At 48.7% G+C, this 15354-nt stretch overlaps 1 protein-coding gene across 1 annotated transcript in view; it reads right to left on the bottom strand.

The window, feature by feature from the left end:
* LOC117509062 (autophagy-related protein 16-2-like) overlaps positions 1 to 15354 on the bottom strand; it is a 29305-nt gene that overhangs the window by 647 nt on the left and 13304 nt on the right. Inside the window, exons 2-3 of the mRNA XM_034168871.1 lie at positions 6668 to 6722; positions 492 to 611 (exon numbers count right to left, since the gene is read on the bottom strand). Of these exons, the coding sequence (XP_034024762.1) occupies positions 492 to 611; positions 6668 to 6722 (175 nt within the window). The remainder of the gene's footprint in view (positions 1 to 491; positions 612 to 6667; positions 6723 to 15354) is intronic.

The following is a 15354-nucleotide window of genomic DNA, read 5'->3' as shown; positions in this document are numbered from 1 at the left end:
GGTGGTGGATGTGTGTGTGTCGTGGTGCGTGTGTGTGTGTCGTGGTGGATGTGTGTGTGTCGTGGTGCGTGTGTGTGTGTCGTGGTGGATGTGTGTGTGTCGTGGTGCGTGTGTGTGTGTCGTGGTGGGTGTGTGTGTGTCATGGTGCGTGTGTGTGTGTCGTGGTGGATGTGTGTGTGTCATGGTGCGTGTGTGTGTGTCGTGGTGGATGTGTGTGTGTCATGGTGCGTGTGTGTGTGTCGTGGTGGATGTGTGTGTGTCATGGTGCGTGTGTGTGTGTCGTGGTGGATGTGTGTGTGTCATGGTGCGTGTGTGTGTGTCGTGGTGGATGTGTGTGTGTCGTGGTGTGTGTGTGTCGTGGTGCGTGTGTGTCGTGGTGGTGCGTGCGTGTCGTGTTGCGTGCGTGTGTCGTGGTGGGTGTGTATATGGTGGTCCGTGTGTGTGTGTATGTCATGGTGTGTGTGTGTGTGTGTGTGTGTGTGTGGTGGTGCGTGCGTGTCGTGGTGCGTGCGTGTCGTGGTGCGTGTGTGTGTCGTGGTGTGTGTGTGTGTGTGACCTCTCCAGTGGTTTGCTCCAACTCATCGTCATGGCAGCGCTCAGCAGAGGGCCGTCTGCACACACAAAACAAACACACCTCCATTAGTGGACGAGCTTGCCACAATAAAACATATTACTGCGCATTCTGACTGATGAATCAGCTGCCGACCTTCTCACATAATGAGACAGCAAGTGGGTTAGCGCCACCTAGTGAATATTCAGCCAAGATTATACTCAGAGGACCTCAAATACTGGACTACAAATCCCACTGCACAGGTGAATAAAGCACAGCAACAGTAAAAAGTGTAGCAGAACCAGGAAGAATATAATATGTGTTTTAGGATATCTGAAATTATCACTTGTGGATAATTTTACCTCGAAAAAGGACACCACCTATCACTGCCTGAAATTATAGCACGGTTATAATATCACTGATTTTAGGGTCAGTCGATACGAAATATTAAAATCAGTCTCAAACTTCAGGAGTAAGTTCTGCAGGTCAGATCCGACACCCTCTGTAAAACCATACAAAAATCACAGACAACTTCACACGTTTAAGATATTTATTTAACTCTGGCAGGAGTTAAATAACAGGACACAGTAAGCAACTTGATGATGAAATTCAATGAGCAATGATTATATGACGTTCAGATAATTTGGTTTCCTAGCGGGAGTTTAGGATTTAAATTCGTCCTAATCAGCAGGGAATTTACTTTGGTATTTATTAACGTGAGAGAAGATTAATGATTTTGTTGGACAGAGTTAAATAAAGCCACTCTGTTTATCTGACAGGCTCCGGTCTTACTTGGGAGGCAGTGCAGCTGGTCTCCGTGAGGTCCAATGCTGGAAGCTGTCCGGTTTTCAGCCGAGGACACATCCGTCTGCACAGCTGTCTCCGGTACCTTGGCAAAGCGACTCTGCCAGTCACTGCGCCCGGTTTTGTGGGTTACCAGGGGCGTTTTACGTTGTAACTGCTGTGACTTGCGACGGCAGTTCACTCTCTGTGCGGCTTAGCTGACCTGGATGTTTTATCTCTGCAGCACTCTGTAGTCTGGGCCGTCAGATTAAAGGTTTGAGCGTCTTTATTCTCTCGAAAAAAAAAAAAAAATCAAAAACTCATCTTTCGTTGTAGTCTTTCGGAAACCGGGTCAAATCAAAACTCAATGCAAAAATAGCGACTTTATGAGAAAAATGTTCACAAGAGGAATTTGGAGTTGAACACGAAAAAGGTTTTAATTTGAAAAATCGAAAGAGGAAGTTAAATGCGCCTGCACATTTAACTTTACCAAAAGTTGAGCAAAAGTTATGTCGAAAAAAGTAAAAGTAAACAAAGGGTCATAAAATTGTAGCGTCCTACAATTTTATGACTCTTTGTTTACTTGTTGAAGGCAGTGTCTCAAGACCCAGGAAAAAGAAAAAGAAGTGAAGGGCAAAAAAAGAAGAGCGAAAAGAGAGAGTTCCCGGGACGCAGGCTTTTTAAAAAGGTTAAAAGCTCAACCCCCAAGAATTCTGGGTACTGTAGTTTTTCCTGAGTTTCTTTGTCTGGTTTTATATATATATATATATATATATATATATATAAATCAGGGTCTGCTCCTAAAATTCCGCTTTGAAACCAAACAAGTCGTGTAGGATAACTCTTATAAATGGTTTTCTGTGGAAATGCACACACAACACAATTATATATGAAAAAGCACACTAGATAAACTTTCCACAATGAGCAGAGCATAGAATACCAGATCTAATTACTTTCATGTGTGAGGTTAAATGGTCACATGTTGTTTTCTTTTCTTTTTTCTGTTACAACAATACCATGCAATTTTTTAAAAACGGTTACACTTTAAATCTGCACGAGTTGGTCCCATGCCCTTACCCAGTTCGTCCAACAGGGGTCACTCTTGTTCCATGGACTGGATTTTGGATTTCATCTCAAAATGTGAACGAGGTAAATACTAGGTCGATTTTAAATCAGAGAAACTGGACTGTGATCAACAAGTTGATGGCAATTCTTCAGTGAGCTGTTTTTTAATCTGGTTGTAAAACATATTTGAGGACTTTTGGGGCAGATATGTCTTTCTGGGGTCTGTTTCTTTTTATGAGAGAGGAACTGGCACATTTGGTTTGGGATCTTGATAAGGCAATTCGCAGCTCCATTAGAAATGCTCTTTGGGGAGTCTTAAATCCTGGAAAGGGTGGGGGTTTATGACACCGAGCCATCCTGTGTCGGCTCAGGGGGTCTCCCTTTGACACCTGGAGACAGACCAGGCCTAGCTGTGTTGAGTTTCTCCTTTTTAAAGAAATTTCATGACTTTTGCTTGATGCAAACTGAGGATGTTGAATGATGGGCACAGCTTTCCATTACAAAAGCCAGACAGCGACTGCATAGAGCATCTCAGCATGGTTGACAGGACATCACGTCAATGTGTCTCCAGTGGACTGAACTCCGGGGACCGGAGGAGGTCTACACCACACAGTGCGTCAGAAAAGCCACCAGTGTCCATAAGGACCTGACACAGATGCGTTATCACATCTCTGAACTGCTGCCATCAGGCCTCCAGCACTTCCCCATCAGTTTCACCTTCTTACACGATGTGGTGCTGCACGGCGCGGCACTGAAAATAGGGCCGTATAAGATAAAGTGGTTTTCGGTGCTACATGGGTTCCAACCGACACATTGTCATTTTATGGCCACGTGTCGGTCTGTGCATTTGTAAAACAAGGCGTGGCCAGGAGCAGTTAGAGTGCCGACACAGAGAGAGTGGTGACAACTCAGAACACGGTGCCATTTTGGTTCCAACTGCGCTGAACTACTGAATGAACCTTTAATGTTTTCAACATTTTTTTTAATCATTTAACCACATACAGCAACACATCCAGGTAGAGGTGCTATCAGAATAAATATAAAAATAGTTAAGCTACCACATTTACATAAATATACAATTTATGATGATTTATTTAATTAATTTAAAGCCTGATTTATGCTTCTTCAGCTCTATAACTCTGTGTCATACAATGACATACGTGACAGTTTTAAAGTTCCCCGTCTCTGGACTCGTACTTTATTCTGGACGAATCTGACACTCAACAAGCTTTTCTTTCCACAATCATCAACCTCCAAATCAAAGGTAAGCTGAACATTTTTCTCTTTTACCGACTTTGTGCTGTAACATTGTGGACTTTTCTGAGCCATTTACCAGCATGCGCACTGTAAAAACGATTAAAATATGTCAGATGAAGGATTAAAAGCAGCAAAGTTTCAAATCACAGCCAGCTGTGATATGAAACTTTGCTGCTTTCACTGCATAGCCTGCAGCCAATGTGTTATACGAGGTCTATTAGAAAAGTAGCCGACATTATTTTTTTCATAAACCATATGGATTTGAATCACGTGTGATTGCGTCAGACAAGCTTGAACCCTCGTGCGCATGCGTGACTTTTTCCACGCCTGTCGGTTGCGTCATTCACCTGTGAGCAGGCTTTGAGTGAGGAGTGGTCCAGCCCCTCGTCGGATTTTCATTGTCAGGAAATGGCAGAATGATTTGGGCTTTTTTTCCATCAGAATTTTTTCAGAAACTGTTAGAGACAGGCAGCTGGAAACCATTAGAAAAATTTATCTGGCTTTCGGTGAAAATGTTATGGGCTTGGTAGAGAATAAGGAGCGTTACTGTCACTTTAAGGACGGCCCAGAGTGACTGGTGGTGCGCCGCGCTCCGAAGCCGCCATCGACAGGCTGAACGACCATTTCATTTCTAAACGGATGGCTGTCTGGATCCGTGACCATCGTGTGCCATTTCTCTGGTTATCACAAGAGCTGGACATCAACCATTTTCCGGCAGATTTCACTTTTAACAAGAGATTTTCTCATGGAAAGCCGAGCGGAGGCTTCGCGCGTCACGATGGATTCGCTACTGGAGCGAGACAAAACCACCTTCATTTTGGTCTCACAGGACGGCTTTGAGATGGCATTCAGACAGCTGTCAGTGGTTTTTCCATCGAGTGATTATCCGAGAAATTGTGGATGTGCCTGGACAAGCCAGAACATGTCCCGTGAGGCTTCATCACGGCGTTGCGACGCGCGAAGCCTCCGCTCCTCTTTCCATGACAAAAACTCCTGTAACAGTGGAATGTGCCATTCATTTCCAAACTGGACGCTGTGTTTTATCCGGGACGTCGTCTGACTAGCACAGGAATTGTGAAAAGACGTGGACATCAGCACTTTTTCAGCACATTGAGACAGACGTGCGGAGGAATTCCACGCATCGCGGCGGTGCCGCATGGCGCACAGCAACGCCGTGAGGAAGCCTCACGGGACATGTTCTGGCATGTCCAGGCACATCCACAATTTCTCGGATAATCACTCGATGGAAAAACCACCGACAGCTGTCTGAACACCATCTCAAAGCCGTCCTGTGAGACCAAAACGGAGGTGGTTTTGTCTCGCTCCAGTAGCGAATCCATCGTGACGCGTGAAGCCTCAGTAACACTCCTTATTCTCTACCAAGCCCGTAACATTTTCACCGAAAGCCAGATAAATTTTTCTAATGGTTTCCAGCTGCCAGTCTCTAACAGTTTCTGAAAAAATTCTGATGGAAAAAAAGCCCAAATCATTCCACCATTTCCTGACAATGAAAATCCGACGAGGGGCTAGACCACTCTTCACTCAAAGCCTGCTCACAGGCGAATGACGCAACCGACAGGCGTGGAAAAACTCACGCATGCGCACGAGGGTTCAAGCTTGTCTGACGCAATCACACGTGATTCAAATCCATATGGTTTCGGATACTTTTCTAATAGACCTTGTATACGATGTTTATTCCATGGAAAACAATACAAAAACTTTGGGACTTTTTTGTCCAGTGACTGTGAATATCTGGTTTATACGATGACAGTTTAGTTGAGTTTTACTGTACATGGGACTGAACAATAAATTTACCTGGGAGGTGATGGTCTAGTGGTTAAGGCGTTGGGCTTGAGACCAGAAGATCCTTGGTTCAAATCCCAGCCTGACTGGAAAATCACTAAGGGCCCTTGGGCAAGGTCTTTAATCTCCTAATGCTCCCGGTGTGTAGTGAGCACCTTGTTTGGCAGCACCCTGACTCGGGGTGAATGTGAGGCATTATTTGTAAAGCGCTTTGAGTGTCTGATGCAGATGGAAAAGCGCTATATAAATGCGGTCCATTTGCAGTCCATTTACCATTGACCTCTCAAAGCTTTGATGAGGAAGTTTCTTCCATCCCACACGCTGACTTTATTTTCCCAAATGTTTCTTCTGTTTGGATCTGAAGGGAATCTGTACATCTTGAAGCCCTTGTTGTATCTATTTGTGCCTCCAAATGCACAACAACCAAACATTTTCAACAAATAAATAAATAAAATAGCTGGATTAACATGCAGACACATTAACAGTCAACGCTATTTTGAACCCAAGATGGCACCATGAGTCACGTGACCGATTTTTTTCGACTCGTCATGTCGCCACTCTATCTACGCACACTAGGCATAGTGTCACTGCATTGCCATCATCTGGCAACAGAAAGGAACTGCACCAGAGGCCACCAAAAACCTAGTGAAAAGTCACATCAAGAGTTCTATGGAACACTACTCAGATGCACCTTACATCAGCGGGTTCACGTGCATGTACACACTGATGTGCATTAACATACCAAAACAAACCTGACCTGAAAATAAAACTTATAAAAGAAATATTACAAAAATCCTGAAGTTTTGAAGAACACAAATTCCAAGAAGGACCTGGCCATGGGAGGGGCTACCTGGAGATTAGACAGGCACCACTTGATTGGGTACACAGGTGGAACACCTGCTGGCTCAGCGTTCAGACTACAACCAGCTAATTGGCAGCATTGTTTTTACTAGAATTGCCAATTATAGTTCTTCATTTTCACTTATTTATTTGTTCGTTGATTATTGATGTCAATTTAACAGGCACAAAACCAAGTTTTAGTTCTTCCTCTGAGCTTGGTACTGCCTGCTGGTACAGGAACTAGTGGGCAGATGTTATGATCTCAATGATGAAGGGACAACAGAAGTGGCCGAAAGTCGATGGCGGTGGATGGTGAAAAACCACAACAATAATGAAGACATCATAGGTCTCCAGGTGGATTACTCCTACCTTTCAGGACCCAGGAGGATTTTAGCCAAGCTGGTTCGTTCCAGAAGCCGAGAATCTGGGGGTTAACAAAATACTATAATCAATCAAAGAATCAGCAAATGTTTAAGAATCAATCAAATCATTTGTCAGAGAGAAAAAGTTTTGTAACTTTCACAGTTTATGGTCAAACACTCGTACCAAATATTGTTCATTTAAACTCTATAAACATTCACTCCTCTTCAATTAGACAGAAAGAAGTTTAATCTGGATTTCAAATGTGGTTAATCTGGTTGAATTAACCAGAGAGGGGTGTTGTCATTGGCACTACAATGCATTCCTGTACACCCAACCTACAGAAGACGATGCTTCAGCAGCTACTGAGCCAATAAAATGCCTAGACGGGAAGTGACGAGAGCAATGGAAGAGACAGTCCAAGGAAGCAATCTCACACACTCTAGTACGATGGCTTGGAAGACTTACAAGCACCTCACTGACAGAAGCACCCGTTCAAAGCACAACGGACCCCACCGCACAGCAATGACTGACCAACAGCCACTTCAAAGACCAAGCCACGAACCACACTTTAACATTGGGTAAATCCACCGCCATCTGATCAGATGCCCTATAATCCAAACCCTCCAAACCTCAATGTGAAACTATATGTGCAGCTGACGCCCTCAAAACCTTCCAAACCTCAATATGAAATCAGACCAGCAGCTGACACCTCCACACCCTCCAAACCTCAGGGTGAAACCAGACCAGCTGGTGACACCTCCAAACCCTCCAAACCTCAGTGTGAAACCAGACCAGTTGCTGACACCTTCAAATCCTCCAAACCCCAGGGTGAAACAAGACCAGCTGCTGACACCTCCAAATCCTCCAAACCCCAGGGTGAAACAAGAACAGCAGCTGACATCTCCAAACCCCACGGTGAAACCAGACCAGCTGCTGACAACACCAAACCCACCAAAGCTCAGGGTGAATCCAGACAGCTGCAGACACCTCCAAATGCTCCAAACCCCAGGGTGAAACAAGACCAGCAGCTGACACCTCCAATCCCTCCAAACCTCAATGTGAATCTAGACCAGCTGCTGACACCGCCAAACCCTCCAAATGTCAGGGTGAAACAAGACCAGCTGTTGACACCACCAAACCTCAGGGTGAAACCAGACCAGCTGCTGACACCACCAAACCATCCAAACCTCAGGGTGAAACCAGACCAGCTGCTGGGACCTCCAAACCCCAGGGTGAAACCAGACCAGCTGCTGACACCTCCAAATCCTCCAAACCCCAGAGTGAAACCAGACCAGCTGCTGACACCACCAAACCCTCCAAACCTCAGGGTGAAACCAGACCAGCTGCTGACACCACCAAACCCTCCAAACCTCAGGGTGAAACCAGACCAGCTAATGACACATCCAAACCCTCCAAACCTCAGTGTGAAACCAGACCAGCTGCTGACACATCCAAACCCTCCAAACCTCAGGGTGAAACCAGACCAGCTGTTCACACCACCAAACACTCCAAACCTCAGGGTGAAACCAGACCAGCTAATGACACCTCCAAACCCTCAAAACCTCAGGGTGAAACCAGTCGAGCTGCTGACATATCCAAACCCTCCAAACCTCAGGGTGAATCCAGACAGCTGCAGACACCTCCAAATGCTCCAAACCCCAGGGTGAAACAAGACCAGCAGCTGACACCTCCAATCCCTCCAAACCTCAATGTGAATCCAGACCAGCTGCTGAAACCGCCAAACCCTCCAAATGTCAGGGTGAAACAAGACCAGCTGTTGACACCACCAAACCTCAGGGTGAAACCAGACCAGCTGCTGACACCACCAAACCATCCAAACCTCAGGGTGAAACCAGACCAGCTGCTGGGACCTCCAAACCCCAGGGTGAAACCAGACCAGCTGCTGACACCTCCAAATCCTCCAAACCCCAGAGTGAAACCAGACCAGCTGCTGACACCACCAAACCCTCCAAACCTCAGGGAAAAACCAGACCAGCTGCTGACACCACCAAACCCTCCAAACCTCAGGGTGAAACCAGACCAGCTAATGACACATCCAAACCCTCCAAACCTCAGTGTGAAACCAGACCAGCTGCTGACACATCCAAACCCTCCAAACCTCAGGGTGAAACCAGACCAGCTGTTCACACCACCAAACACTCCAAACCTCAGGGTGAAACCAGACCAGCTAATGACACCTCCAAACCCTCCAAACCTCAGGGTGAAACCAGTCGAGCTGCTGACATATCCAAACCCTCCAAACCTCAGGGTGAAACCAGACGTGCTAATGACACCACCAAACCCTTCAAACCTCAGTGTGAAACCAGACCAGCTGCTGACACCACCAAACACTCCAAAGCACAGGGTGAAACCAGACCAGCTGCTGACACCACCAAACCCTCCAAACCACAGGGTGAAACCACACCAGCTGGGGACACATCCAAACCCTCCAAACCTCAGGGTGAAACCAGACCAGCTGGTGACACCTCCAAACCCTCCAAACCTCAGTGTGAAACCAGACCAGTTGCTGACACCTTCAAATCCTCCAAACCCCAGGGTGAAACAAGACCAGCTGCTGACACCTCCAAATCCTCCAAACCCCAGGGTGAAACAAGAACAGCAGCTGACATCTCCAAACCGTCCAAACCCCACGGTGAAACCAGACCAGCTGCTGACAACACCAAACCCACCAAAGCTCAGGGTGAATCCAGACAGCTGCAGACACCTCCAAATGCTCCAAACCCCAGGGTGAAACAAGACCAGCAGCTGACACCTCCAATCCCTCCAAACCTCAATGTGAATCTAGACCAGCTGCTGACACCGCCAAACCCTCCAAATGTCAGGGTGAAACAAGACCAGCTGTTGACACCACCAAACCTCAGGGTGAAACCAGACCAGCTGCTGACACCACCAAACCATCCAAACCTCAGGGTGAAACCAGACCAGCTGCTGGGACCTCCAAACCCCAGGGTGAAACCAGACCAGCTGCTGACACCTCCAAATCCTCCAAACCCCAGAGTGAAACCAGACCAGCTGCTGACACCACCAAACCCTCCAAACCTCAGGGTGAAACCAGACCAGCTGCTGACACCACCAAACCCTCCAAACCTCAGGGTGAAACCAGACCAGCTAATGACACATCCAAACCCTCCAAACCTCAGTGTGAAACCAGACCAGCTGCTGACACATCCAAACCCTCCAAACCTCAGGGTGAAACCAGACCAGCTGTTCACACCACCAAACACTCCAAACCTCAGGGTGAAACCAGACCAGCTAATGACACCTCCAAACCCTCAAAACCTCAGGGTGAAACCAGTCGAGCTGCTGACATATCCAAACCCTCCAAACCTCAGGGTGAATCCAGACAGCTGCAGACACCTCCAAATGCTCCAAACCCCAGGGTGAAACAAGACCAGCAGCTGACACCTCCAATCCCTCCAAACCTCAATGTGAATCCAGACCAGCTGCTGAAACCGCCAAACCCTCCAAATGTCAGGGTGAAACAAGACCAGCTGTTGACACCACCAAACCTCAGGGTGAAACCAGACCAGCTGCTGACACCACCAAACCATCCAAACCTCAGGGTGAAACCAGACCAGCTGCTGGGACCTCCAAACCCCAGGGTGAAACCAGACCAGCTGCTGACACCTCCAAATCCTCCAAACCCCAGAGTGAAACCAGACCAGCTGCTGACACCACCAAACCCTCCAAACCTCAGGGAAAAACCAGACCAGCTGCTGACACCACCAAACCCTCCAAACCTCAGGGTGAAACCAGACCAGCTAATGACACATCCAAACCCTCCAAACCTCAGTGTGAAACCAGACCAGCTGCTGACACATCCAAACCCTCCAAACCTCAGGGTGAAACCAGACCAGCTGTTCACACCACCAAACACTCCAAACCTCAGGGTGAAACCAGACCAGCTAATGACACCTCCAAACCCTCCAAACCTCAGGGTGAAACCAGTCGAGCTGCTGACATATCCAAACCCTCCAAACCTCAGGGTGAAACCAGACGTGCTAATGACACCACCAAACCCTTCAAACCTCAGTGTGAAACCAGACCAGCTGCTGACACCACCAAACACTCCAAAGCACAGGGTGAAACCAGACCAGCTGCTGACACCACCAAACCCTCCAAACCACAGGGTGAAACCACACCAGCTGGGGACACATCCAAACCCTCCAAACTTCAGGGTGAAACCAGACCAGTTGCTGACACCTCCAAACCCTCCAAACCTCAGGGTGAAACCAGACCAGCTGCTGGGACCTCCAAACCCCAGGGTGAAACCAGACCAGCTGATGACACCTACAAATCCTCCAAACCCCAGAGTGAAACCAGACCAGCTGCTGACACCACCAATCCCTCCAAACCTCAGGGTGAAACCAGACCAGCTAATGACACCTCTAAACCCTCCAAACCTCTGGGTGAAACCAGACCAGCTGCTGACACATGCAAACCCTCCAAACCTCAGGGTGAAACCAGACCAGCTGCTGACACATCCAAACCCTCCAAACCTCAGGGTGAAACCAGACCAGCTGCTGACACCACCAAACCCTTCAAACCTCAGTGTGAAACCAGACCAGCTGCTGACACCACCAAACCCTCCAAACCTCAGGGTGAAACCAGACCAGCTGCTGACACCACCAAACCCTCCAAACGTCAGGATGAAACCAGACCAGCTGCTGACACCTCCAAACCCTCCATACCTCAGGGTGAAAACAGACCAGCTGCTGACACATACAAACCCTACAAACCTCAGTGTGAAACCAGACCAGTTGCTGACACCTTCAAATCCTCCAAACCCCAGGGTGAAACAAGACCAGCTGCTGACACCTCCAAATCCTCCAAACCCCAGGGTGAAACAAGAACAGCAGCTGACATCTCCAAATCGTCCAAACCCCACGGTGAAACCAGACCAGCTGCTGACACCACCAAACCCTCCAAACCTCAGGATGAAACCAGACCAGCTAATGACACCTCCAAACCCTCCATACCTCAGGGTGAAAACAGACCAGCTGCTGACACATCCAAACGCTACAAGCCTCAGGGTGAAACCAGACCAGCTGCTTACACCACCAAACACTCCAAACGTCATAGTGAAACCAGACCAGCTGCTGACACTTCCAAATCCTCCATACCCCAGAGTGAAACCAGACCAGCTGCTGACACCACCAAACCCTCCAAACCTCAGGGTGAATCCAGACCAGCTGCTGACACCGCCAAACCCTCCAAATCTCAGGGTGAAACCAGACCAGCTGCTGACACATCCAAACCCTCCAAACCTCAGGGTGAAACCAGACCAGCTGCTGACACATCCAAACCCTCCAAACCTTAGGGTGAAACCAGACCAGCTGCTGACACATCCAAACCCTCAAAACCTCAGGGTGAAACCAGACAAGCTGCTGACACCACCAAACCCTTCAAACCTCAGTGTGAAACCAGACTAGCTGCTGACACCATCAAACACTCCAAACGTCATAGTGAAACCAGATTAGCTGCTGACACCTCCAAACCCTCCAAACCTCAGGATGAAACCAGACCAGCTGGTGGGACCTCCAAACCCTCCAAACCCCAGGGTGAAACCAGACAAGCTGCTGACACCTCCAAACCCTCCAAATCTCAGGGTGAAACCAGACCAGCTGCTGACACATCCAATCCCTCCAAACCTCAGGGTGAAACCAGACCAGCTGCTGACACCACCAAACCCTTCAAACCTCAGTGAGAAACCAGACCAGCTGCTGACACCACCAAATACTCCAAACGTCATAGTGAAACCAGATTAGCTGCTGACACCTCCAAACCCTCCAAACCTCAGGGTGAAACCAGACCAGCTGCTGGGACCTCCAAACCCCAGGGTGAAACCAGACCAGCTAATGACACCTCCAAATCATCCAAACCTCAGGGTGAAACCAGACATCCAAACACTCCAAACCCAAGAGTGAAACCAGACCAGCTGTTCACACCAGCAAACCCTTCAAACCACAGTGTGAAACCAGACCAGCTGCTTACACCACCAAACACTCCAAACGTCATAGTGAAACCAGACCAGCTGCTGACACCTCCAAATCCTCCATACCCCAGAGTGAAACCAGACCAGCTGCTGACACGACCAAACCCTCCAAACCTCAGGGTGAATCCAGACCAGCTGCTGACACCTCCAAACCCTCCAAATCTCAGGGTGAAACCAGACCAGCTGCTGACACATCCATACCCTCCAAACCTCAGGGTGAAACCAGACCAGCTGCTGACACATCCAAACCCTCCAAACCTCAGGGTGAAACCAGACCAGCTGCTGACACCACCAAACCCTTCAAACCTCAGTGTGAAACCAGACCAGCTGCTGACACCATCAAACACTCCAAACGTCATAGTGAAACCAGATTAGCTGCTGACACCTCCAAACCCTCCAAACCTCAGGATGAAACCAGACCAGCTGGTGGGACCTCCAAACCCTCCAAACCCCAGGGTGAAACCAGACAAGCTGCTGACACCTCCAAACCCTCCAAATCTCAGGGTGAAACCAGACCAGCTGCTGACACATCCAATCCCTCCAAACCTCAGGGTGAAACCAGACCAGCTGCTGACACCACCAAACCCTTCAAACCTCAGTGAGAAACCAGACCAGCTGCTGACACCACCAAATACTCCAAACGTCATAGTGAAACCAGATTAGCTGCTGAAACCTCCAAACCCTCCAAACCTCAGGGTGAAACCAGACCAGCTGCTGGGACCTCCAAACCCCAGGGTGAAACCAGACCAGCTAATGACACCTCCAAATCATCCAAACCTCAGGGTGAAACCAGACATCCAAACACTCCAAACCCAAGAGTGAAACCAGACCAGCTGTTCACACCAGCAAACCCTTCAAACCACAGTGTGAAACCAGACCAGCTGCTGACACCACCAAAGACTCCAAACCACAGGGTGAAACCAGAAAAGCTGCTGACACCACCAAACCCTCCAAACCACAGGGTGAAACCAGACCAGCTGCGGACACATCCAAACCCTCCAAACATCAGGGTGAAACCAGACCAGCTGCTGACACCTACAAATCCTCCAAATCCCAGAGTGAAACCAGACCAGCTGCTGACACCACCAATCCCTTCAAACCTCAGGGTGAAAACAGACCAGCTAATGACACCTCTAAACCCTCCAAACCTCAGAGTGAAACCCGACCAGCTGCTGACACATCCAAACCCTCCAAACCTCAGGGTGAAACCAGACCAGCTGCTGACACCACCAAACCCTTCAAACCTCAGTGTGAACCAGACCAGCTGCTGACACCACTAAACCCTCCAAACCTCAGGGTGAAACCAGACCAGCTAATGACACCTCCAAACCCTCCATACCTCAGGGTGAAAACAGACCAGATGCTGACACATCCAAACCCTCCAAACCTCAGGGTGAAACCAGACCAGCTGCTTACACCTAAAAATCCTCCATACCCCAGAGTGAAACCAGACCAGCTGCTGACACCACCAAACCCTCCAAACCTCAGGGTGAATCCAGACCAGCTGCTGACACCTCCAAACCCTCCAAATCTCAGGGTGAAACCAGACCAGCTGCTGACACATCCAAACCCTGCAAAACCACAGGGTGAAACCAGACCAGCTGCTGACACATCCAAACCCTCCAAACCTCAGGGTGAAACAATACCAGCTACTGACACATCCAAACCCTCCAAATCTCAAGGTGAAACCAGACCAGCTGCTGACACATCCAATCCCTCCAAACCTCAGGGTGAAACCAGACCAGCTGCTGACACCACCAAACCCTTCAAACCTCAGTGAGAAACCAGACCAGCTGCTGACACCACCAAATACTCCAAACGTCATAGTGAAACCAGATTAGCTGCTGACACCTCCAAACCCTCCAAACCTCAGGGTGAAACCAGACCAGCTGCTGGGACCTCCAAACCCCAGGGTGAAACCAGACCAGCTAATGACACCTCCAAATCATCCAAACCTCAGGGTGAAACCAGACATCCAAACACTCCAAACCCAAGAGTGAAACCAGACCAGCTGTTCACACCAGCAAACCCTTCAAACCACAGTGTGAAACCAGACCAGCTGCTGACACCACCAAAGACTCCAAACCACAGGGTGAAACCAGAAAAGCTGCTGACACCACCAAACCCTCCGAACCACAGGGTGAAACCGGACCAGCTGCGGACACATCCAAACCCTCCGAACATCAGGGTGAAACCAGACCAGCTGCTGACACCTACAAATCCTCCAAACCCCAGAGTGAAACCAGACCAGCTGCTGACACCACCAATCCCTTCAAACCTCAGGGTGAAAACAGACCAGCTAATGACACCTCTAAACCCTCCAAACCTCAGAGTGAAACCCGACCAGCTGCTGACACATCCAAACCCTCCAAACCTCAGGGTGAAACCAGACCAGCTGCTGACACCACCAAACCCTTCAAACCTCAGTGTGAAACCAGACCAGCTGCTGACACCACCAAACCCTCCAAACCTCAGGGTGAAACCAGACCAGCTAATGACACCTCCAAACCCTCCATACCTCAGGGTGAAAACAGACCAGATGCTGACACATCCAAACCCTCCAAACCTCAGGGTGAAACCAGACCAGCTGCTTACACCTAAAAATCCTCCATACCCCAGAGTGAAACCAGACCAGCTGCTGACACCACCAAACCCTCCAAACCTCAGGGTGAATCCA

This window comes from Thalassophryne amazonica, chromosome 4 (genome assembly GCF_902500255.1).
Source record: "Thalassophryne amazonica chromosome 4, fThaAma1.1, whole genome shotgun sequence".
NCBI classification, from domain to species: Eukaryota; Metazoa; Chordata; class Actinopteri; order Batrachoidiformes; family Batrachoididae; genus Thalassophryne; species Thalassophryne amazonica.
The sequence above is the reverse complement of the archived record's forward strand: the minus strand, read 5'-3'. Positions and strand labels throughout refer to the sequence as shown.